General features: G+C 42.7%; 2 protein-coding genes across 2 annotated transcripts in view; one reads left to right on the top strand and one right to left on the bottom strand.

The window, feature by feature from the left end:
* Positions 1 to 23,817, bottom strand: part of LOC125769450 (ankyrin repeat and LEM domain-containing protein 1-like) — a 361,429-nt gene that overhangs the window by 241,608 nt on the left and 96,004 nt on the right.
* LOC125769445 (uncharacterized) lies at positions 6,016 to 11,545 on the top strand. The gene is made up of 2 exons (XM_049438179.1): positions 6,016 to 10,625; positions 10,856 to 11,545. The coding sequence occupies exons 1-2, from the start codon at positions 6,016 to 6,018 to the stop codon at positions 10,860 to 10,862; spliced, it is 4,617 nt and encodes a 1,538-aa protein (XP_049294136.1). The 3' UTR covers positions 10,863 to 11,545.

Below are 23,817 nucleotides of genomic sequence, written 5' to 3' on the forward strand. Positions count from 1 at the left end.
GATTCGGTGGTGGTGTGGCTGTCGGCGGATGGTCCTGGTATTTCTTTGTTCTCGTCCTGGTGCGATTCAGTAGCGTGGTCGTGGTCCGTTGGTCCTGGGTTTCCCTTGTTCTCGTCGTTGCTCGATGGTCGCGATGGTCTTCAAGGGGCTGGACTAAACCGACGCATTGGCCTCCTTCAATCCTAGCATTGAACGATCGCATGTTAGTAATCGCGGCTATGCGCTCTTCTAGTGCGTTTAATTTTCTTAGCGCCGGCTTGCCCCCTCCTGTTTTATTGATCTCCCTCTTGTTCTGACTTAGTTTCTTTTTCACAAAAGATTTTTTTTCAATCCATGCCTATAAATAAAGTTAAAAAATTAAGGATAAAAATAAAAATTACAAAATGATTGGATGATCTGTTACACATCCTTTTCCACGCTGCTCCTTCCTTCACAGCTGGCTCCATTGAATTTAGCCACATGGTTATATTTTTCCAAAAAGATGATGTGTTGGAGCCCGCGCCCTTAGCCAGTTCTGAATTTTTCTACATAATATCGACAAGTTTTTCTTGTTGGCACTTAGACTACCGAACTTTCCTGCAATCCAATAAACATTAGTTTCACAGGGTATAGCTATTACATATAAGCTTTTACTTAATCTTTTCCTTCTTTAAGCCCCTCCATAGTTATAAAACTAAAGCTTCTTCTCTTAACCTCTTTTTTCTCTTTTCTCTTAACCTTTTTCTCTAACTTTTGAGTTGTGACTGAACTGTACTGGGAATCGTTCCCGTTTTTGTACGCAAATTGAATCGAAAGGATGATCCATTTAAAAAAAATCCATGCTTCCATTAGCATGGGACATAATTCTCTTAAAGCAAATTCAGCTCTCGAATCTCCACGTGAAATGAGCTTTCCACTGTGTATCTACTGGGTTGAAGCAGTAGATAATTGTTTCGATCGCAGTGGAAAAAAATATTTCTTTCCCGATACGAATTCGCCATTTTTTAATCTACTGCTCGACGTTTTCCTTACGATTTGTACGGTTGCCATGACTATTGTTCCCACCGTTTTACGGGTTGAAAAATGTGATGCGTTGCGATAGCAATCCGCCATGACGGTCAAGTTATTGGTCGATATGTTTTTCCACTGGTGAAAAGATTGTTTAGCGATGAGTACCAATGACTGGTATCGCACAAGCAGTCGATAAAGTTAAACCACTGGTTTGGTTTTAACGACCATTAAAATTATCTACTCGAAACGGTTTTCGCCAACCCTTTCCATCCACCAGTCGTTAAAATGTTAACGATCATTAAGATTACAGATCGAGTAGTTAAAACATCTGTCACATTTGTAGCAAACTTGCGCTACTGTTTGTAAACAAACGCGCGATTTGGCAACTGCAAGTCCAGTCGACAGGTGAACTCCGAAGAGTAAAAACACGTTTTCAAAGTGACCGTTCGTAAAAAAGCCGTTATTTTTGAACAGTGTGCGAGCCTTAAACGGAGTGTGCGTTTTTGCATATAGAGAAGAAATAGTAAAACAGATAATTTTTCGAAAAGTATAAAAAAACGTACAAAGAGAGTACAAGTGGAACCAATGGGGGTCCAAGAAGGGGGGGGGGGGGAGGGGTTGGGGGTAACCCCCCCTAGAAACTACTACACCCTTTTAGAGTGACACGAGGAACCAACAAGAAAAATGGTGAAGAGAAACCGAAACCTCGTAAATCAAAATGGTGACCAAATTGACGAAGATAAGTTTGTAGTAATGGAATCCATTACAGAGGGACCTTAATAAAGTAAATCCGTTCTTGCTTTCAAAGCTAATGGAGAATGCGATCAACGGCAAACCGCTACAGGTTAACCGTTTCAAAGATGGCAAATTACTTATCAAAGTGGTTATCCAAAAACAGGCAGAAAAACTCCAAACTAAAACAATTGAACACCCTACACTCAACACGAGTAAAGGGGTAATTAGGAGCCCAGATATAGAATACATGGACGAGAAAGACATTTTGGAAGGACTAGGAAATCAAAGGTTAGTGAAGTGGCAATCATGAATAGAAAAATCACAGACGAAAGTGGCAAACTTAAGATTGTGAACACCCGAACGGCAATTATAACATTTAACTCCGGAAGAGTGTCGCGAATGGTAGATTTTGACCTGTACCCGGTGACATGTACATGTTCCTAAGCCGATGCGGTGCATAAACTGCATGAAGCTGGGTCATACAAAAAAATGGTGCACAGGTACAAAACGTGTGCGAACTGCAGTGAACCAGATCACGTTGAACAGTGCTAAAATGTGAAATGCATGTCGTGCGGTGATGAACATCACACGCTTGATAAGAACTGCCCAGTATATATTGACGAAGTAGAAATTAGCAGAATCAAAACGGAAAACAGAATTACACATGGTGAAGCCAGGCGGATGAGAAGGAGATAATGCCCCGAACTCCCTAAAAAATTTACAAAAGAGAACATAACCTACGCACAGAGAGTAAAATCCATACCAAACATGAAAACATCTAACACAGAAAACGATAGCACAGAAAAAAATAAGAACAACCCAACAGAAAAAATACACACAAAAGCAACACTAGAAACACAGAAAGTATCAACAAAAAACACAGAAATTTCAAACGAACAAACAACAAATAATGAAACGGAAATAATAACATCTGATACATAGATCAATGAACTATCCCTAAAATCCCTGGACTCATCAGAGTCCGTACATGTAGAGGAGATCCACAAGCCCCTACAGTTGTTCGTTTAACGGCTTAACACACGCGTCCGCAATTAAAATACTACAAACGAACATCACAAAACAGTGGCATGCATATGCAAAATATGGTTGGATGAAAGTAACGAACACAAAGCCAAAATAAGCAACTACAATCTCATCAGCTGTGGGGGCGGCCCGGAGGTGTATGTGATAAGCGGCGCCGTCCCACACGGCAGGCCTGAGGATCAAATTCCATCCGAACTGCCTCCCCCTAGCACGGACTGACTATAGTGCTACGTTGTTTGGATAAGTCTGGAAATAAGTCTGGATACGGCCAGGCCGTTCTTAAGAAGTAAAAAAATGTCTAAACCTGACGTACAAATATTTTACTATTCACAGGTTGTTTGGAACACGTTTAAAGCTCATCTAGGAAACACAATCGATGTGTCGGGAGTCAACTTAAGCAACATGCGCAACTGTTTACAGATAGGTAATATGCTTGAAAAAATAACAGAGGAAATAAAGAGAGCTCATGACTTTGCTGTGTCTAAATACCAGGAAAATACAATATAGTTATACCGGACTCAATCATTGATGAAATTAAAATACGAAATATGTACAGGAAAAAACAAAGACTAAGACAAAATTCGACCTTTAAATCCATTTATATGCAATTAACAAATGAAATTAAAACACAGCTAAATCTAGTACGAAATACAGCATGTTTGAAAAGTCTTACGTCAATGAATTCGCAAAGTAATCCTAACAAAGTGTGCAAATTTGTGAAAATTATAAGAAACCAACCGAAAACCATTCCGGCATTGAAAGAAGATGATAAAATATTACTAACTTCTGATGAAAAATGCGAGTCTTTGAAAACGTAAGCACATAACATAAGCATAAACAATTTCAGTAATCAAGAACACACAGCAAACTCGAACGTCAATAGTTTTTTTTTTTTTTTTTCAAAAATCAACTTTGGCCCTAGACTTTGTCTAAAGCAAGGATATCTTTCGGCTAGTTGGAAAATTTCGAAAGTAGTTTCCATCTCAAAACCGGAGGAAGATAGTAGCTTAGCGGCAAATTACAGACCAATCCGCCTTCTATGCTGCCTTGGAAATTGTTTTGAAAAGATTATAGGTCTAAAGTTGTACACAGCCAGGTACAACATCATTCCCAAATGTTGTTGTTGTTGAAGGTTTAAGGAGTTTTTGGACCTTATCATTTCCAAATGTCAATTTGGATTTCGACCAGGACTACTTGAAACACAACAATTAGATCGACTAAAAAAGGATGTTATATATATTCAAAAGAATCCGCATAAAATCAACCGAATAAATCAATATTCAATATAGATCAATAAATAAAAGTTTCCCGAATACTTCATTCACGTTGTTCAGAGTTTCATCAAAAACTATTAATTTGCTACCAGCTAAACGGATCATTTATTCTATATCCTTTTCTTGTAGATAAAGATCTATTTCGTGAACAACGGTTGGCATTTGTTCACTTATTGCTGTTTCTGTATTATTTTCAAGCTCCATTTACGCCACAGTAATCTTTTAAATTTATCTTTATTGTTAACTCTTAAAAGATCGTTTTGTATACCATTTTCGCATTACCAATTCGCATTATATTTTTCATCTGAAAATTGTTGGATCAAGGATTATGGCTTGATCTGTTATTATGTTATTATAATTATCAAACCTTACTCGTAAATCGGAATCAAGAATCCCAACTAGTGTAGCTACTTCTTTTGACAGATTTGTTTCTTGTACTGCTCTGGCCATTTTAAAACAAAGAGTGTAGAGAATTACCGGTTGTGATATCGTAATTGCTTTAGAAGAATGCGTGTGTTCTGCTTGCTATCGTGTATTCAACTGTTTTTGGAATTCATTACAATGTAGTTCTATAAAATTCATTGTTAAAGTTCATTATTTCAAGATTAAGTTCATTTCTACCCAAGTAACTCCAACATTCCGGCCACCAAAAGAATGAAATTCTTTTAAATTAACTGATCTCCGATTGTAGTGGCTCAGGTAATAATGCTAATCGCGCTACCGGGCGTACGATATACTTATCAGGTGCCGTTCGTAAGGTAACTACACGAATAACACCGTCTTTACCGGGATGGAGCTTTACGATGCGCCCCTTCGGCCACACGGTGGGATGAACATTATCTTGCCTAACGAGTACTAACTGATTTTCCTTGAGTTCTATTGATGACCTACTACCGAATGACGATCGCGCTTGTAGTTGTTGGGTATACTCCCTTTGCCAACGCTGCCAAATGCACCTAACATTTCTTTGGACTAATTGATAATCGTTCAATCGGTTCAACGCAATGCTGCTATAGTCGACGTCGGGAACAGATTCTAAATTACTACCGACGAGAAAATGTCCTGAAGTGAGAACCTCGAGATCGCAAGGATCATCTTACATTGGCACTAAGGGTCGTGAGTTTAAACAGGCTTCTATCTGTGTTAATAATGCAACCATGTTTTCGTACGATATGCTGGTTGTTCCGATGGTTCGCAATAGATGATGCTTTGCTGACTTGACAGCAGCTTCCCAGAGTCCTCCGAAGTGAGGAGCCCGAGGTGGTATAAAACGCCATACCATTCTGTTGTTTACAACAACGGCCCAACGTTTGACAGCGCCAGATGAGCGAGCGAAATGAGGAGCGAAACGACCGAGCGAGACGGTTGCGCACAAGTTTAGGGATATTCATCCGATCCGAAGGATCGCGGGCGGCTCGGATGAACTTCGGAAAGGAGTAACGACCGCGATCGGTTGTAAAAAAAGAGCATAAAAGTGCGTAAGAAGGGACGCTAGTTCTCTTTTTTTCGATAGAAACAGCCTCAGAAGCAACAGTGATTTTTTAATTAAAGATTGTACTTTATCATTAGAAAAACTGTTTCTTGATACTTTTGGCAACGGTTAGAAAGAAAGGGCTCGTTGCTGGACGCAACAGTTTAAAAAATCATTTGCTTAGTTTCACAAACCCGGTACGAAAGCGAAACCGCAACGTTTTAAGCGAAACCGCAGCGTCAGTGTTAAGTGAAACAAGAAGGCCCTTGCAATTGGACAATGGAAGGCAAAGTGTGTGCTGTGTGCAACGGTGCAAATACCGATAATGCAGTGGCATGCGATCGATGCGAACGGATGTTTCATCTGGATTGTGTGAATGAAGATGAAACTGTGTATAGTAGGGATTGGACATGCCTCCTGTGCGCGCCCGGAACGCCGCCCCCCGCATCATCGACTCTGCATCGTGCGACGCCCATCGTAGCCAGTCCAGGCGCCAGGGAAATGGCGGGATCGAACATGGTGAATCAGGAGCCATTCACAAGAGCCAGATCGACAGAAGTGATCGCCTCTCTACCGAATCCTCCCTTTGATTCATCAACTGCATCGCCCGTTCGAAATGCTAACGTCGTTTGGGACGAAATTAGCAGAAGCTTCCATCGCATGATGGAAGAAATAAACGCGGCTCGTGAACCGCGCAGACCGGAGTCTGATGTGGTACAACGGCTCGAGTCAGTGTTAGAGACGTTTGTTCAACGAATGAACAGAGATGATAATCCGCAAGGAGCCAGGCGGGAAAATGGAACCACCTCGTCGTCCATCGCGGTACAAGACGGTACTCTTAACGTTAGTCAGAGTCAGGTGCTAGCGAGACGTTCCGTCAGTTCCAAACTGCCTACGTTTACCGGCAAACCCGAGGAGTGGTCGGTGTTCGAATCATCGTTCTACGAAACGACGGAACTGTGTGGATTCTCCGATGGAGAAAATATAGTGAGGCTGCAACAAGCATTAAAAGGAGATGCTCTTAAAGCGGTACAAGGACGACTTCGAAATGCAGCAAATCTGAAAGAAGTAATGGAAGAGCTGAAAACATCGTTTGGTCGTCCGGAAATAATCGTGCAAACCCTGCTAAGCCAAATTCGTCGTCAAGTGCCACCGAAAACTGAAAAGTTGGAATCGCTCATCCAGTTCGCCATATCCGTCGACGAAATGTGTGCTACAGTGAGAACCAATGGCGTCGAAGATCGATATGACGGTCCCCTGTTGGATGAGCTCGTTGGATGTCTTCCCCCCATGGTCAAGCTGATGTGGGGTCTACACCGTATTACGCTATCTAAGGTCAACCTGGCGGCCTTTGGAAAGTGGATGCAAACCATCAAACAAGCAGCGCAGTCGGTGACTAATCCTGCAGCGCATTCCGACCGGAATAGTAAGTACGTTCACACCCACGTAACTAACTCTCCCTCACAGAACACCACGGAAGCAAAGTGTGCATGTGAAAATGGATGTGCTCAACTGTACGAGTGCGATTCATATTGGCAGAAGAGCATCGCCGATCGATGGGACATCGTGAAGAAAAACTACCTATGCAAACGCTGCTTAAGGAAACATCGAGCGCCCTGCAAAGAAACAAGCGCCTGTGGCAAAGAAGGTTGTACGGCAAAGCATCACCCTTCGCTTCACAATAAGGCAGGTAAGGGAAAGCAGGAGGCAAATTTTTCTCACTCTACAGTCACCGACGACAACATCGTGCTGCGATACATTCCGGTCGAGCTTCGCGCTGGAACGAAGACGGTAAAAACTATTGCCTTTCTGGACGAGGGAGCATCGGTTTCGTTGGTTGAGCAATCACTGGTTGATGAGTTGGGACTGGACGGACCAAACCGGCCATTGTGCCTAAAATGGACCGGAGGACAGCATCGAACGGAACGAGACTCGAAACAGGTGAGCGTTGATATAATAGGGACATCCGCCGGGGCTCAGGTTTTCGAAGCATCGAATGTGCGAACGGTTGGACGCCTTGGCTTACCCGCCCAACTTGTAAATATGGATCGCCTTAGAACAAAACATCGCCACCTAGCTTCCATCCCACTAGCGCAGTATGCTGCTACTCCTCCGCGCATTCTAATTGGGATGAACAATTATCACCTCACTGTGCCGCTGAAAACGATAGAGGGTCGAGTAAATGAACCGGTTGCCACCAAAACGCGTTTAGGATGGGTACTTTCGGGTTGCGATTCATCTTCAATGAGCAATACCAGCAGCATTTTGGCGTGTCATAGGGCTCATGTTTGCGATTGTCAGGACATTGATGCAAGAATAGATCTGGCGCTAAAAGGTAGTTTCGCATTGGAAGAACCACGATGTAAAGGAAAGATCAAGTCGCTCTCGAACGATGATGAACGGGCAAGCATCATGCTTAGTGAAAACACCAAATTACGAGGAGAGCGATACGCCACTGGATTGCTGTGGCGTTATGATGATGTGAAACTTCCTAATAACCGATCTATGGCTGTTAGGCGTTTGGCATGCTTAGAGCGTCGGATGGCGAAGGATGAGAAGCTTCGGATGATGATGCAACAAGTGCTAAAAGAACACATAGAAAAGGGATACGTTAGAAAACTGTCTGAGGAAGAACGTAACATAAAACATCCTAGAAAATGGTATTTACCGATCTTTCCTGTATTCAACCCAAAGAAGCCAAACAAAGTGCGAGTGGTGTGGGATGCAGCAGCAGCAGTAAACGGGATATCTCTTAATTCCATGCTACTAACGGGACCTGATCTTCTCTCTCCTCTACCGACGGTGCTTAGCAGATTTCGAGAATTTCGCGTAGCGTTAACAGCGGACATTCAAGAAATGTATCATCAGGTCATTATCAACGAGAAGGATCAAATCAGTCAAAGATTTTTATGGAGGACTGATCGCCTACAAGAAGACCTGGATGAATACGTGATGGTAAGAATGACCTTCAGTTCAGCTTGTTCTCCAAGCTGTGCGCAATTCGTCAAGAATATGAACGCTGATCGTTTCGCTGATCGTTTTCCCTCGGCCGTCGAATGCATAAAAGTTCATCATTATGTCGATGATATGCTCACTAGCGTAGAAAGTGTTCCAGAAGCGGTCAAGCTTGCCACAGACGTGAAATATATCCACTCACAAGGAGGATTCAAGTTGCATCACTGGATGGCAACACATACCGAAGTACTACGGGCAGTGGGAGGTAGCAACAGTCAGGAAAAGGACATGAATATCGATCCTGCTGCGAGTACACAAAAGGTTCTGGGGATGTGGTGGAACTCGCTAGAAGATACGTTCCAGTTTAAAGTACCAGAACTACCCATCCTTCAGGGGAAAGTAAAGCCGACCAAACGACAACTCCTAAGTATGCTCATGTCCATCTACGACCCGTTGGGATTAATCGCAGGTTTCTTATTCTTTTTGAAAGTGTTGCTGCAGGAAATTTGGCGATCCGGGGTTGGATGGGACGATGAAATATCCAGCGAGCTACAAGAGAAATGGCAAGATTGGTTAGCATGCATACCTCACCTGCAATCAGTTAGAATCCCGCGCTGCTACCGTAAATCAGTTGACATCGACAAGTGCAAGATTCAACTACACATTTTCGTAGATGCCGGAAAAGATGGATTTGCAGCTGTGGGATATTTTCGGTTTGAATCCGAAGATCATCGCGAAGTAGTGTTGATTGGTGCTAAAACCAGGGTAGCCCCGTTAAAATATACATCGATCCCTCGGCTTGAATTACAGGCAGCCATACTGGGGGTCAGGCTGATGAAGGCTATCGAAACAGCGCATCGAATAAAAATCGATCGTCGATACTTGTGGACGGACTCCAAAGATGTGTTATGCTGGCTAAATGCTGATCATCGAAAATACAGCATTTACGTGGCACATCGCGTTAGTGAAATCTTGGAGAACTCGACAGTTAACGAATGGCATTGGGTATCGACGAAACGCAACGTAGCCGATGAAGGAACAAAATGGTCCAACCTGAACAGACACTTCACAAGTGGAAGCTGGTTTCAAGGGCCCGAATTTCTGCAACAACCAGAGAACGCGTGGCAACTGGATAGTTTCCAGCCTAGGATGACCGAAGAGGAGATAAAATCAACGTTATCATTCCATCGGGTATCAACACCAGTTATTAACTTCGAGAGATTCTCTAACTGGAGACGTCTGCATCGCGCCATCGCTTATTTGTGGCGATTTATCAACAATACTCGATCACCCATGGCAGCTCGGCAATGTGGACATCTTACAACGGATGAATTACGACAAGCAGAGCGGTCCATATTCATCGAAGTGCAGAAGACAGAGTTCCCCGAAGACTACCATCTGCTAAAAGAAAATAAATCAGGTACGAAGAATAACAGTAACAAAAACGGTCCTCTTTTTAGACGCAGTGCCTACATCGATGATAACGACGTTTTACGGGTACGTGGAAGAATCGACGCATGTCGTTATGTAGGTGATAATACTAAGAGGCCGATAATCCTCCCTAAAAGATCCTGGGTGACGGATCTGGTGGTAGCAGAATATCACTGGAAGTACAAACACCAAAATCATCAAACTGTTATGAACGAAGTGCGGCAACGTTTTGACATACCTGCTTTAAGAAGCGCGTGTCACAGAGTAAGGAGCAATTGTTTTATATGCCGGATTCGACAAGCGTACCCGCGACCGCCTGTGATGAGTGAACTTCCACTAGCCCGATTGTCACCGTTCACCAGACCGTTCTCCTACACCGGAATTGATTATTTTGGACCCTTTCTGGTTGCCAGCGGCCGGAGGCAGGAGAAACGGTGGGGTGTGCTGTTCACGTGCCTAACAGTTCGGGCAATTCATATAGAGGTTGCTCATAGTCTGAACACAAGCGCCTGCATAATCGCGCTTCGCAACTTTATTGCACGTAGAGGCACTCCTATTGAAATCGTGACCGATCGAGGAACAAATTTCGTCGGCGCTGATCGTGAGTTGAAGGATGCAGCTAAGCAGATTGATCTCGATGAGCTGATTGATGCAGTATACCTTCCAGACACAAAGTGGAGATTTAACCCACCTGGGGCTCCACATTTCGGCGGTGCATGGGAGAGGTTGGTACAATCGATAAAGCGAACACTCTCCAGCATACAGTTTACAAAAACACCGACAGACGCTGTATTTGCTAACTGGTTAATCGAAGTGGAGCAAATTATCAACACGCGGCCACTAACACACGTATCGGTTGACAGCGAAGAAGAGGCGCCACTAACACCAAACCACTTCCTACTGGGTTCATCTTCCGGGGCAAAAACAATAACTAAATTTGATGACTCTTCCGCAGCACTTAGGAACAGTTGGAAGACATCACAATTGTACGCAGATCATTTTTGGAAAAAGTGGGTAGCTTCTTACTTGCCTACCCTTACGCGTCGCAGCAAATGGTTTCAGCCACAACCGCCTCTAAGAGAAGGAGACCTCGTGCTAGTGGTGGATGACGCCTTACCGAGAGGATGCTGGCCTAAAGGAAGAATCGTCAAACTCTTACCATCGAAAGACGGCGTGGTTCGCCGAGTTCACGTGCAACTAGGAACCCGAAAGATACTGGAACGACCGGCCGTAAAAATCGCCTGTATTAACGTTGAACCGCATGGAGGTGTTTAACGTGGTCAAACACCGGGGGTCAGTGTTGTTTACAACAACGGCCCAACGTTTGACAGCGCCAGATGAGCGAGCGAAATGAGGAGCGAAACGACCGAGCGAGACGGTTGCGCACAAGTTTAGGGATATTCATCCGATCCGAAGGATCGCGGGCGGCTCGGATGAACTTCGGAAAGGAGTAACGACCGCGATCGGTTGTAAAAAAAGAGCATAAAAGTGCGTAAGAAGGGACGCTAGTTCTCTTTTTTTCGATAGAAACAGCCTCAGAAGCAACAGTGATTTTTTAATTAAAGATTGTACTTTATCATTAGAAAAACTGTTTCTTGATACTTTTGGCAACGGTTAGAAAGAAAGGGCTCGTTGCTGGACGCAACACATTCCGTTTTCTGCACACCAATCGAAAATAGCCTTACGTTCTTCCTCATTCTGCTTCAGCATTTTGTAGACACGATGCAGCTCATTTGCTGCACCTTTAAACGTTGTGGCGTTGTCGGAATGCAACTCCTTTACCATTCCTCTGCGTGCCACAAAGCGACGAAGTGCGGATAAAAAGGCCGTGGTTGTTAAGTCGCTTACCAATTCGATGTGTATGGCTCGGGTTGAAAAACATACAAAAATAGCAATGTATGCCTTGCTTGGACTACGATTCCGAACGCTTGACTTAATGAATAATGGCCCGCAATAATCTACGCCACAAACCGAAAACGCTCTGGTTGGTGTTACTCTTGACTCTGGCAGATCAGCAACACTTTGTTCAATCAGTGTCGGTTTGGTCTTGAAGCATTGCAGACAGCGATGGTAGATTGATTTTACTAGGTTTCTTCCTCCAATTATCCAAAACCTTTGTCGGAGCGTTGCTAACAAGAGTTGAGGTTCTGCATGCAATAATAGTAGATGATATGCTGTTCCTAAGAGAACTCCCAAGGGATGAGAAGCAGTCAGGACAATTGGATGTTTGGAGTACGTTGACGCTGTCATGTTTCCAAGCCGGCCACCAATCCGAAGCACCCCTGTCTCGTCCAAATACGGTCTCAAATACGGTACTTCAGCTTTGACGGTGATATCAGGAATAGCTGCTTCTGACTTATCTTTGGCGACGTATCTTTGCGTATGCTGTGATGAATATGCTTTGGTTTTCACACAGTGAACATATTTGAAGATGTATGCTACCACTCGGCGAAGTTTGTGATAGCTTGAATATTTGGCAAACAGTGTGTTGAAGAAGTCTCGTGTGGTGGTTGTACAGGTGAATGGTGGTGAAACCTTTCGCTCTTCGTCTACTAATTCACCTTCATCCTTTTGAGGAACTTGCGATATCCATTCGTTTTCAACTTGTACTAACCAAGGTGGCCCACGCCACCATCGTTGTCGGTTGAGCAGATCAGCTGCTGTTACACCACGCGAGATGTCGTCTGCAGGATTGTCCTTTCCAGGAACGTGCTTCCAACACATGCCATCTGTATCTCGTTGAATCTGTGCAACTCGGTTCGCCACGAACGGTTTCCAGCGACTCGGCAGGGATTTCAACCAACAAAATACCGTGGTAGAATCAGTCCAGAAATACACCTTGATGTTGAATCTCGTTGCCTTGATTATCTTCATGTAGAGTTGTGTGGCTAGTTTTGCGGCACAGAGTTCTAGTCTTGCTATCGAATGTGTATTTGTCATAGATACGACCTTGGATTGCGCACTTATTAATTGCAAAATCGGACCAACTAGCAGTGTATCGTTCAGAGAGTGTCCTGATGATGTTTTGCATGACGCATCAAACACTACCCTAACCTTGGTAGTGGTACTTGACTCCTTGACGACAGCGTGATGCGGTATGTAGCAATGAGGAATAGTACCACTCGTCGGTAGTAATTTACAATCTGTTCCCGACGTCGACTATAGCAGCATTGCGTTGAACCCATTGAACGATTATCAATTAGTCCAAAGAAATGTTAGGTGCATTTGGCAGCGTTGGCAAAGGGAGTATACAGAACACACGCATTCTTCTAAAGTAATTACGATATCACAACCGGTAAATTCTCTACAAAGAGTTCTAGTGGTAAAGCTTTCTAAAGTAGGCAAGGGTCTTCGCTTCGTACACTGATTTACTCGTTCGTCGCTAAATAAAAAAATACTGTAAAACGGATATTTTCTGTTCATATCATGCCTAACATATCGAAAGTGGTATTCCTCCGGTTTTAATTTTATTTCATGCAGTTTCAAATTTAGTTGTATTTCATGTAATTTTTTATGCTAAAGCGCTATGTTTGAAACGAGTTGTAATTCGTTTAACTTTATCTATTGTGTACTTTATACTGTTTTTAATGGCGTGTTGCATGATTAAATTTAATAAACTAGCAAAACACGAAAAGTAAAATCATTCTCACTCTAAAGCGTGTTTCTTGATGTATTAAGCATTGTCTGTTTCTAAACATAATATTTTGTTATTAATTTGGAATTTCTCGGTTTTTTAAATCCAAAATGCTATACTTAAAGCCGTATGTGATTTGGTAAATTTTGCAATAAAGCGTTTGTAAAAAACTTCTGTCTTGCTTATAGCAGAAAATCTTTAACAAACAGTCTAAAATACTTATCTTCTACCATGCTACGTGTATCATACAGTTTAGTTTAGCATCACAGCCTACGCCTTTATAATGCACTCCGCGATTTGAACTCTGAACTTTAGTTTTTTATTCATTCGTTGCAAAAAAATATATATTGAAGTGTTATCAACCGTGTGTGTTTCGCATTTATTACCAGGTTATGGGTCCAGTGTGAGTTGTTCTTGTGAAAAATGACAACGTACTAAATTGTGCTTCCGCGTTTGAAAGGCAATAACTTTGAAATATGGAAATTTCACCTAGAAATGAAATTGATTCAGCAGGATTTGACGTCCTATATTTCGGATGTCAAGTCGGAAGAGCCGGGTGCAAAGTGGATAGTTGATGATGCGAAATCACATATTATGAAAAGTTCGACGGTCGAGGACAGTTAAGTAGTTTGTATCGTGAATAAAACTAAGGTAAAAGAGATTTGGTACACTCTCTGTTCGGTACATGAAAGTAACGGTCTCCAATCGGTTCTTTGTATATTGCGAAAACTGTGCTCCTTAAGGTAAAGTGAAGGTGACAATCTTCCTGTTTGCGAAACATTTGGGTTAAACAGTTCTGTGTGCTAACTATTTGCAGAACCTATTGTTTTCAAGTGTGATGAAATGCATTCCCTATGAAAAGTGGTTTTTCCGAAAACCGAAAGTGGATCATCTTCGTGTGTTTGGTAGTAGGGCATGGGTGCACGTTCCAAAAACAAAGAGAGATAAGTTTGCTAGCAAAGCTCGAAAATTGACATTCGTCGGATATTCCGAACAACAAAAGGGGTACGCTTTTGTGGATTTTTCAATCGATCGAATCACAATATGCCGTGATGTGAAGTTTTAGGAAAGATACGCGCGGCGCAAGCAGCCAGTCAGTTCCAGTGAGGGTAAAGTTACCGAGAAGGATAATGCAGACGAGTGTGTCGTGTCGAACAATGGAGATCTTTCAATACGATCTAATTCTGAAGACTAATTGTTTCTTAACACAATTACCAGATTCTCAGAACAAGTGGAAGACGACAGCAAAAATAGTCGAAGAAATACCAATGTTTAGGCGCAGTCGGGGTAAGCAGCCTGGATATTTGAACGAGTACATAATGGTGGGTATCAGATGTCCGTTCCTGGAAGGCCACAATGGATGACGAACTCAAATCACATGAAAAGAACGGTACGTGGGATTTGGAGGAGGTGCCAATAGGTAAGAAAGTCATCGAAAGTCGCTGGTTAATTAAAAAGAAAAGGAACCGAAAAAGGGGAAATTATTCGTAACAAAGCGCGGATTGAGGCACAGGGTTTCAGCCAGCAGCAGTGGTACAAATTCAAATTTTCGACTCAATTGTATGGTGAATTGATGTATTAACACGTTCAGCGCTATGGCGGTCCCTAGGGACCGCCAGTGAACTTTTCCCTGTGCCGGCGGAGTTCCGCTCGGACCGCCAGAGCCGTTTTGATAGGAGAGTATTTTCTCAGGGACCGACAGTGCATATTCTTCATAAGAACATCGCCGGTCTGTATTGTAATGACATTTTTTTTATTTTCCTGTATGATCTAAAATGAAACATAAATGCAGTTTAACACTAGAACCGCCGAACTTTTCAACCTTACTAGAACCGCCATATGGGACAATTTTGTCCCATACGTTATGTATACATATTTAGACATGTTTATAATTACCTAAGGGTTTTTGGTGGTTAGTTGTGATTAATAGGCATCACAATTAGGAATGACAAAGCTTTATTAGCAACTCCATCAATAATAAAAAACAAAACAAAACAAAGCGACCAAGCAAGCCGGCAAGTCCAAGTGCTTATATAGACTAGTCGATTGATGATAGCGAAAAATTAAGCCCGTAGTAAACAAAAGTAAAAGCACGTATGTAGTTGCATACTTTCGCGCACTTTTACTGTTCTATTCTTATTGACATCCCTTGACATCCTATTGACGACTTATCCGTTGTTGGCAGCAGGAATACCAAGCGTCACAACGTATTTTGCCTATGGGACAAAAATGTCCCGTATGGCGGTTCTAGGTTGGAAATGATTTTTTTAAAGTACCATAGGGAATACACAATTTTTTATGAGCGCATTCAAAAGATAGTTTAAAATAAATAAAAGTCAAAAAAATTCAAAGGGTTATCACGACGGCAAGCGGAATACCACACCTTTTTCGAGTGCGATGGGACAAAAAAGTCCCATCGGCGGTTCTAGTGTTAAATTGATTTTCTAATGAATTTTATTAAAACAATTCAAACACATGTGAGGTTTTTTGGGACAGCTCTTACAGTATGTCGTTACTTTTTTAGTGATCCACATCAGTAAATTGTGAATTTAGCCAAAGGTATCAAGACATCGCTTTCGAGATTTGATTGTTTCATTTCTAAAGAAATGTTGCTGAGTGCATGGTCTGGCTCTGTACTCGCTTATCAGTTTTGCATTGTATTGTTTCGCCGTATCGTGTGCGCTGCTCGCTCGCGGTCGACTTATGACGAATTGCCTGCACAGCGGAAAGCTGTGCAAAATACACGTAGCGCTCAACGTGTTAAACCAGTGATGTCAACCTCATTTTGGCTTGCGAGCCGATTTGCAAACAAAAATTATCTTACGGGCCAAGACAAGTCAAAAGGAGAGGGAGAAGTCGGAAGGAAATAAAATTCAACAGTTGTTTGGACTTCAAGAAAATTCAAGAGCATGTTACTTAAGTGTTTAAGAGTACATACACAACATATACAAATATATGTGGGAATGGGAATGGGAGCGGGAGAGAGGAAAAAAGAGAGCCCGAGCGTGCTGACAGGAGCGGACCGAAGGAGATAAATAGGGTACGCCGGGTACAATTAAGACACTCGTTTTCAAACAGTCGAGGAGTGCACTACTAGTTTAGAGTGAAATTACATTTTAATAAATCGTGTTAATTCATACACCCTTCCCTACATGGGGGCTCGTCCGGGAAGAGTTTGACCGACACGATTTGAAAGTGATAAGCGTGAAAAGACGACGTGCTTTTAAAAGACGAAAAGCACACACGACGACGTACTTGAAGAGGACGAAAAGCACACACGATGACGTGAGTTAAGAGTGCGAGTGCGTGAGACAGCGCGTGTAAGCAAAATGGAAGAGGATAAAGTAATAATCCTTGTGCAGAACTACACGCGCACCGGACTCCAAAAGAAGTGCGAAGACAAAGGATTTCCTACGTCAGGCACGAAAGAAGAAATGGCAAGAATGCTCGTTGAGGATGAACAACAGCATTCAACGCTAGAAACATCCACGATGGATGAGTATCATGATGTCGAAGCGACGACAAACCAAGCTGGGGGACAATCGATCGAAATACTCGGTGCTGATCAGCCAATGAGCATTAAACAACATTCGTACTCATTTAAGGACGTGGATGAGAGCATCACAACGTACGGCACGGACGACACGATCGACTTTACTGTGTGGTTGGATGAATTTGAAGCGGTCGCTAAGATGGCAAGATGGTCAGAAGACTAGAAATTCATAATGTGTCGCAAGAAGATGGCAGGCACTGCTCGAAACTTTCTGTCAACAATCACCATCATTTGCAGCATTACGCAAATCGTTGTTGGCGAAATTCGGCAAAAAGGCGCGTCCATCCGACATACATCGACAGCTAGCCACGCGTCGGCGTGCGAAAGATAAAAAGATGCTTGATTTCGTTTATAATATGCAACGCATCGCTAATCAGATCAACTTAGATGAAGAAACCTTATGTGAGTACATAATTGACGGAATAACGTTGTGGCGCCTAAACATTAGGCAACCATAGTATTATAGAAACATAGAATAAGAAATTGAATTTATTATAGCAAAATAAAATATAGGCGTATTATAGTATTATAGTAGGGTAATGTGTACATAGAACTAAACTGTTGTGATTGGTAGAAGAAATGCAGCATAGGTTAGAATAGGATAAACTAACTTTAGAAGCTACATAAGAAGTAAATAAGGTAAGCTAGGATTAGACGTCTAAGGAATTGGTATAAATAGCGCTTTAGGATAAAGCTGAGATTCAGATTAATTTGATCATACTAAGGGGAAACGTTGCCCGAGTAACAAGTGGAAATAAAAAGGGAAATCGCCGGCCCAGTGAAGGATTGTTATAATAAAGTGTTAAACCTAAACTTGTAAAGCTTTTTTCAGTTTAGCGTTTTTATGAATGTAATATCACAACGGACGACGAAGTAGAACGAGCGGCGCTGTACGAAGCGCGTACGATTAGCATGCTAAAAGAGAAAATCAAACTTCGAGAGCGTGCGAAAGAGAAGGATGCTATTCGTAAGAAATCCAGTGTTCCTCAGGACGATAGTGCTAAAAAGAAGAGCATCAGTACAAAGGTTCGTTGTTACAATTGTGGCGAAAACGGGCATCGTAGCTCTGAGTGTGTGCACAAAGAAAATGGAATAAAATGTTTCTCGTGAAACACATTTGGACATCGGGCACGCGATTGTAAAAAAGGCGGTGACAACAAAAGTGACGGACAAAATGTGTTGATGTGCGGATAGAAAGTGGTACAGATTTGCTGTGTGGACTCTTCTCCAAATTCTATTTTTCGAGAAGGTAGCACAAGGGGTGCTACAAAACAAGTAGAGTAAAAAAAAACAATGATTATGGTGACAATAGGGTCGGTTGCGGTGGAAACTTTGTTCGATACAGGAAGTTCCCTGAATCTGATGGCGTATCGCACGTACGACAAAATCGGAAAGCCATGTCTGCATGCCACCACGGTGAAGTTACGAGGATTCGGTAGTGTTAACCAGGGCTTCGTTCAAATACAGTGATATATTTAAGCATTTCGAGAATAGCAAATCTCCGGATTACAATCCAAATAAAGCGTTGCAGCATATAGAGAGTGTGATTAACATTAGTGACGATGAAAAGCGAAAACTAGTGGTGAAGTTAAAGTATGTGGAACATCGATTTAGGGTTCTTTTGACCAAAAGTGCTAGAAACTTGTTGCGTTTCGAAAGTAGGAAAAGGTCTTGGCTTGATAAAAAAAAATACTATGTGATAATCAACAAAGTGAAAAACCTCGCGGCAGACCAAGAAAACCATTCGAAGCTCTTTCCGTAAGAAACAAACGCCGTTTTGTTGTCAATCAACGTGGAAGCGATGAAAATGAAAATATCGAACAAGAACTTTACTACGTTCGTCTATTGGCATACAGAGAAAGAAATCTAAAGTTATTGTCTGTTGTTGATAACATATTAAATCATCCAGAATGTGTCTTCGATAACAACAAGTGTTTCACCAGAAGAAAGTTTAGCGTACTTCATAGATAACAGTTTCTCAAAGGCGCAATACATAGACATTTACAGGGTATCGAAAAAACAGTTTCCTTCGTACACAACCATCACTAACTTGAAATAAACATGTTCACCTAATGAAGAGTTTGTTAATGTTAGTGAAACCAAAGCCAGCGTAGATGTACAAGCAGTGCTGAACCATACGTCATCGAGATTAATGGAAATGCAAAAAGCAAAGGTTCTACAATTTTTAGAGAGTGAAAATTTAAACTTTGTAAATCTAACTCTTTTATGTGCTTGGGGAATCGACGGTTCAAGTGGGCACAGTAACTATCATCAAAAATTTCACGGATCAAATGAAAACATACAATCTGATGGTGACCTGCTAGTTACTGCTTTCAGTCCGATACGTTTGTCATTAAGTGCAAATGAAGAACATAAACTATATAGACGAGATAGAAGAGAGCATGCGATAAACAAATCAAGAATTTGTAATTTAAAGAATATTTTTATGCAGGCTCTTTACTCTTCAGATCCCTATATACATAACTTCTATATCTCTTAAGAAACGCTTGCAATCAATTTTCCCGGATGTTGGCGTTAAAGATTTTGGACAACCTGTTGAACAGGTTGAAAACACAAGTGATATTGGGAGTGATGTCAGTGATGATTACGACACTTACGAAGAAATTATGGAGAATTTGGAATCACTTAATATTTATTAGCTTTATACCTGACCAAAACGTTTTGAAGAATAAAGAGATTGATTGAACTTAGTTTGAAGATATTATTCATTATATTGAATTGTTTAGTATCGTGTTAATAACGTATGCTAATACTTTGCCATCTATCATGCTCACATAAAAAGAAAAATTAATAAATACATATTTAGTATCGCTTAAAGAAATTTTGGCTAAAGTCTGAAACACGACCCCCCTCCACTCACGGGCACTCATTTGAGTGACTTTGTTTCGTGCAGGGTGGTTCGAAATCGGTTGCGTGTTTTTTTAATTATGTTTCGAGACACAGACACCTGAGGGCATGGCCGTCCAAGAAGAAAATGTAGCAATTGGTGCCATCTATCGACCACAGGTCAAAGATTGGCGATCCGTTGGAGCTTTCGCGAATAGCTCCGGCCACAGACATGGTAGCGATTAGTGGTGCATGGACGAAATGTAGGCACAAGTGCCATCTAGCCATGGCCAGAAGAAAGTTTGGCGATATCTTGGATACCGGCGGAGCTATGGGGCAAAGTTGGGCCAAAAATGAGGAAAATTTTACGGTTTCACAAACAGCGTATGGAACTTGGTTCCTCGATGAATAAATCACTTTTCACTATGCGAAAACCTCCTTACAATTTAATAGTAATTGTAAAAAAAATCAAATTCAGGCCACATTGCATAGTCTCCGAACCACCCTGTACGAAAAATTGACACGCAGATGAGTGACCGTGAGTGGGGGGGGGGGGGGTCGTGTTTCAGACTTTAGCCCTGATTTCTCCCATTGTCGTACGAGCCAAAATCATGATGCAGGAGTTGTGGTTGCAGAAAGCTGGTTGGGACGATCTTGTTCCTGATTCTAACTGCAAGAAATGGAAAAATATTCAGCAAGATTGGCCACTCTTATCCGGTTTTAAGATCGATCGCTATGCGCTGTTACCTGGTAGTAAATTGCAGTTACACACCTTCTGTGACGCATCTGAAGCAGCTTACGGGGCCTGCATTTATGTTCGTTGCGAAAGTGAGCAAGGGGAAGTTCGCACCACTTTACTTTCATCCAAATCGCGAGTGGCACCACTTAAGCGTGTCACACTACCTCGACTGGAACTGTGTGCTGCAGTATTAGGCGCTCATCTTCACGATCGAGTCAAGAAGGCGATGGGACTACACGCAGCAGAAGTATTCTTTTGGTCCGATTCTACCGTCACGTTAAAGTGGATCAGCGCCTCACCTAACACGTGGGCAACGTTCGTAGGCAACCGAGTATCGGAGGTGCAGCATTATACTCATCCTCGTCAGTGGAGGCATGTTCCCGGCTCAACTAACCCTGCCGATCTGGTCGCACGCGGCATGTCAGCAACAGATTTCCTGCAGAGCAAGCTGTGGAGTTGCGGTCCGGAATGACTAGCACTACCCGCATCCAACTGGCCCAACTGTAATCCTGAACCAGCTGAAGATACGAATCTCGAAATTCGTCAGGTGAGTGCCGCCTATGTAAACACCATCACTAACCCTTGGTTTACGTTGTGTTACAGCTACACGCGATTGTTGCGCATCGTTGCATACTGCATTCGCTTCACACGTAACACTAAGGAGAAGGCACGCACTCAACGAACACCAACACACTTCGCATCACCTTTAGTCATCACTCCCGAATACATGGAAGCTGCTAAAACCGTGCTATGTCGTTTAGCACAGCAAGACGCATTTTCAGCGGAGCTACGGCAATTGGCAAAAGGTGAAGCAATAGGAAGACAATCACCACTACGGCGACTCAACCCATTCCTCGACGAGCAAGGAATAATACGAGTAGGAGGACGATTGAAGCTTTCGCAGCTTCCCTACCAATCCCAGCATCCCATAGTACTTCCTAAGAAGCACAAATTCGCACATCTAATTGCAACCTACTATCACGAGCAACTTATGCAAGGCGGCGGAAGATTATTGCTGTCGCAAATAAGGGAAGCATATTGGCCACTAGACGGAAGGTGTTTGGTGAAAAAAATCGTGCGAAACTGTTTCCGTTGCATACGTCACGATCCTACACTCGAACAACAACAAATCGGCCAACTTCCACCACCTCGGGTCATCCCCAGCCGGCCGTTCTCCGTAACCGGAGTGGATTACGCTGGCCCATTCTATCTGAAACCAGCACATCGTCGAGCTGCCGCTGTTAAAAGCTACTTGTGCGTATTTGTATGCTTCGCAACGAAAGCGGTCCACTTAGAGCTGGTGGGAGACCTCACCACAGCTGGTTTTCTGGCGGCGTTACATCGATTTGCATCCCGGCGCGGTTTGCCAGCGCACATACACTCAGACAACGGAAAGAATTTCGAAGGCGCTGCGCACGAGCTCAGCGAACTAGTCAACATGCTGAACGACGAACAGCAGCAGCACATCATTGCCACCAATTGTGCCAACAAAGGTATCACTTGGCATTTCACTCCACCCAAAGCTCCACACTTCGGTGGATTATGGGAAGCAGCGGTGAAAACAGCCAAACGACACCTCTATCGTCATCTAGGCAGCTCGAGGCTGTCATACGAAGGATATTGCACTATCCTTCAACAAATCGAAGCGGCAATGAACTCCCGACCCTTACTGCCTATGTCCGACGACCCGAATGATCTGGCAGCACTTACCCCAGCGCATTTCCTCATCGGTACGTCCATGCACGCAGTTCCTGTTCCTGACTACACCAAATTGAAGGCGTACACTCTCGATGAACTGCAAAGGTGGCAGCTAATCGTTCAGCGATTCTGGAAGCATTGGGCTACGGAGTATCTGCAGGAAATGCAGAAAGACAACATGAGACATCACCGAACCAACGATATACTCCCCGGCCGATTGGTTATACTACTGGATGAATCCTTACCAACAACCCGATGGCCCCTAGCACGCATCGTTGCAATTCATCCTGGAGAGGACCAGCTCACACGTGTGGTAAAACTACAAACGGTAAAAGGGATCATCACTTGTCCGATCAACAAAATCTGCTTACTGCCGTTAGCGGACGGTGAAACCACATGTTAGTTCCGTTCGCCTTTGTTATGACATTCTGTCATGGGGGGGAGTATGTTCACACAAGAATCACAATAGTGGTATAAACCGACAGTTTGCTGGTTTCGTCAGAGCCCTTTCACACGGCACGAACTTGACAGTTCGCCAGTTCGACGAACGTAGCTCAATCTGGGTGTTGCTGAATTTAGTGAAATAGCCGCGAACTCATGGCGAGCTCGCGAACTTGACAGTTCAATCAAAACAAACGGGCAGTGAAACAAAAACAAACCGCCAGTGCAAATAAAAAACAAAGTGGTAGTGAAAACTGTTCGTTGTATCGTTGATTTGTAAACCAAAAAAGTAAGTTTAATTGAATATTGCGGATCAAATATATATGGCTTAAGCTGGATATGTTAAAAATATTATCATTGTTTTATAATTGTATAATCTCATCGACTACAGACAAAAGATAATAACATGGACTCGACAGCCAACAAGGCCCCTCAGTTCTGCGAGGAGGAAGTGAGTATTGCAAGCAAATTTTAAGTGTTAAGTTTTCTTAAGTTAAGTTAAAAAAGCTATACTTTTTTGTGGTACGGACATTTCTATCTTTCCTTGTCTTTATTTACGCGTATCTGGATAAGCAGTCATACGAACGGAGGAATGGTGCGGATGTGATTCAGAATCGGTCCTGCCGTATAACACGGGCGCCACTACAATATCCTCTCAAAGGCACTATATAGTGATCACAATAGTAAAAATGTGAAGTTATGTTTAGCTTTCCCGATAGTCTATTTGGTTCTGCTTGAGTTGTACATCGGTTGCATTGCGATGTAACCTAGAAAGATGATTCGAATTTGACTATGTATAGTACATATGATAACTATGACGCAATTTCTTTTCCATTTATAGTTTGTTTTTACGGAAGAAAAAACGCTGGAGTTAATATCGGAGGTCCAGAAACACGAAGTGCTTTGGAAAAAGCAAAATAAAAACTATAAAAATACTACAAAACAGGATGATAAATGGCATACGGTATGGAAAGCAGTTGGGCTTCCAGTAGCCATAATCAAAGC

This window comes from Anopheles funestus, chromosome 3RL (assembly GCF_943734845.2).
Source record: "Anopheles funestus chromosome 3RL, idAnoFuneDA-416_04, whole genome shotgun sequence".
In the NCBI taxonomy this organism is placed as follows: domain Eukaryota; kingdom Metazoa; phylum Arthropoda; class Insecta; order Diptera; family Culicidae; genus Anopheles; species Anopheles funestus.

Excerpts from the sequence above, each read along its gene's own strand:
- LOC125769445 (XM_049438179.1), top strand. The coding sequence starts at position 6,016 with ATGGCGGGATCGAACATGGTGAATCAGGAGCCATTCACAAGAGCCAGA.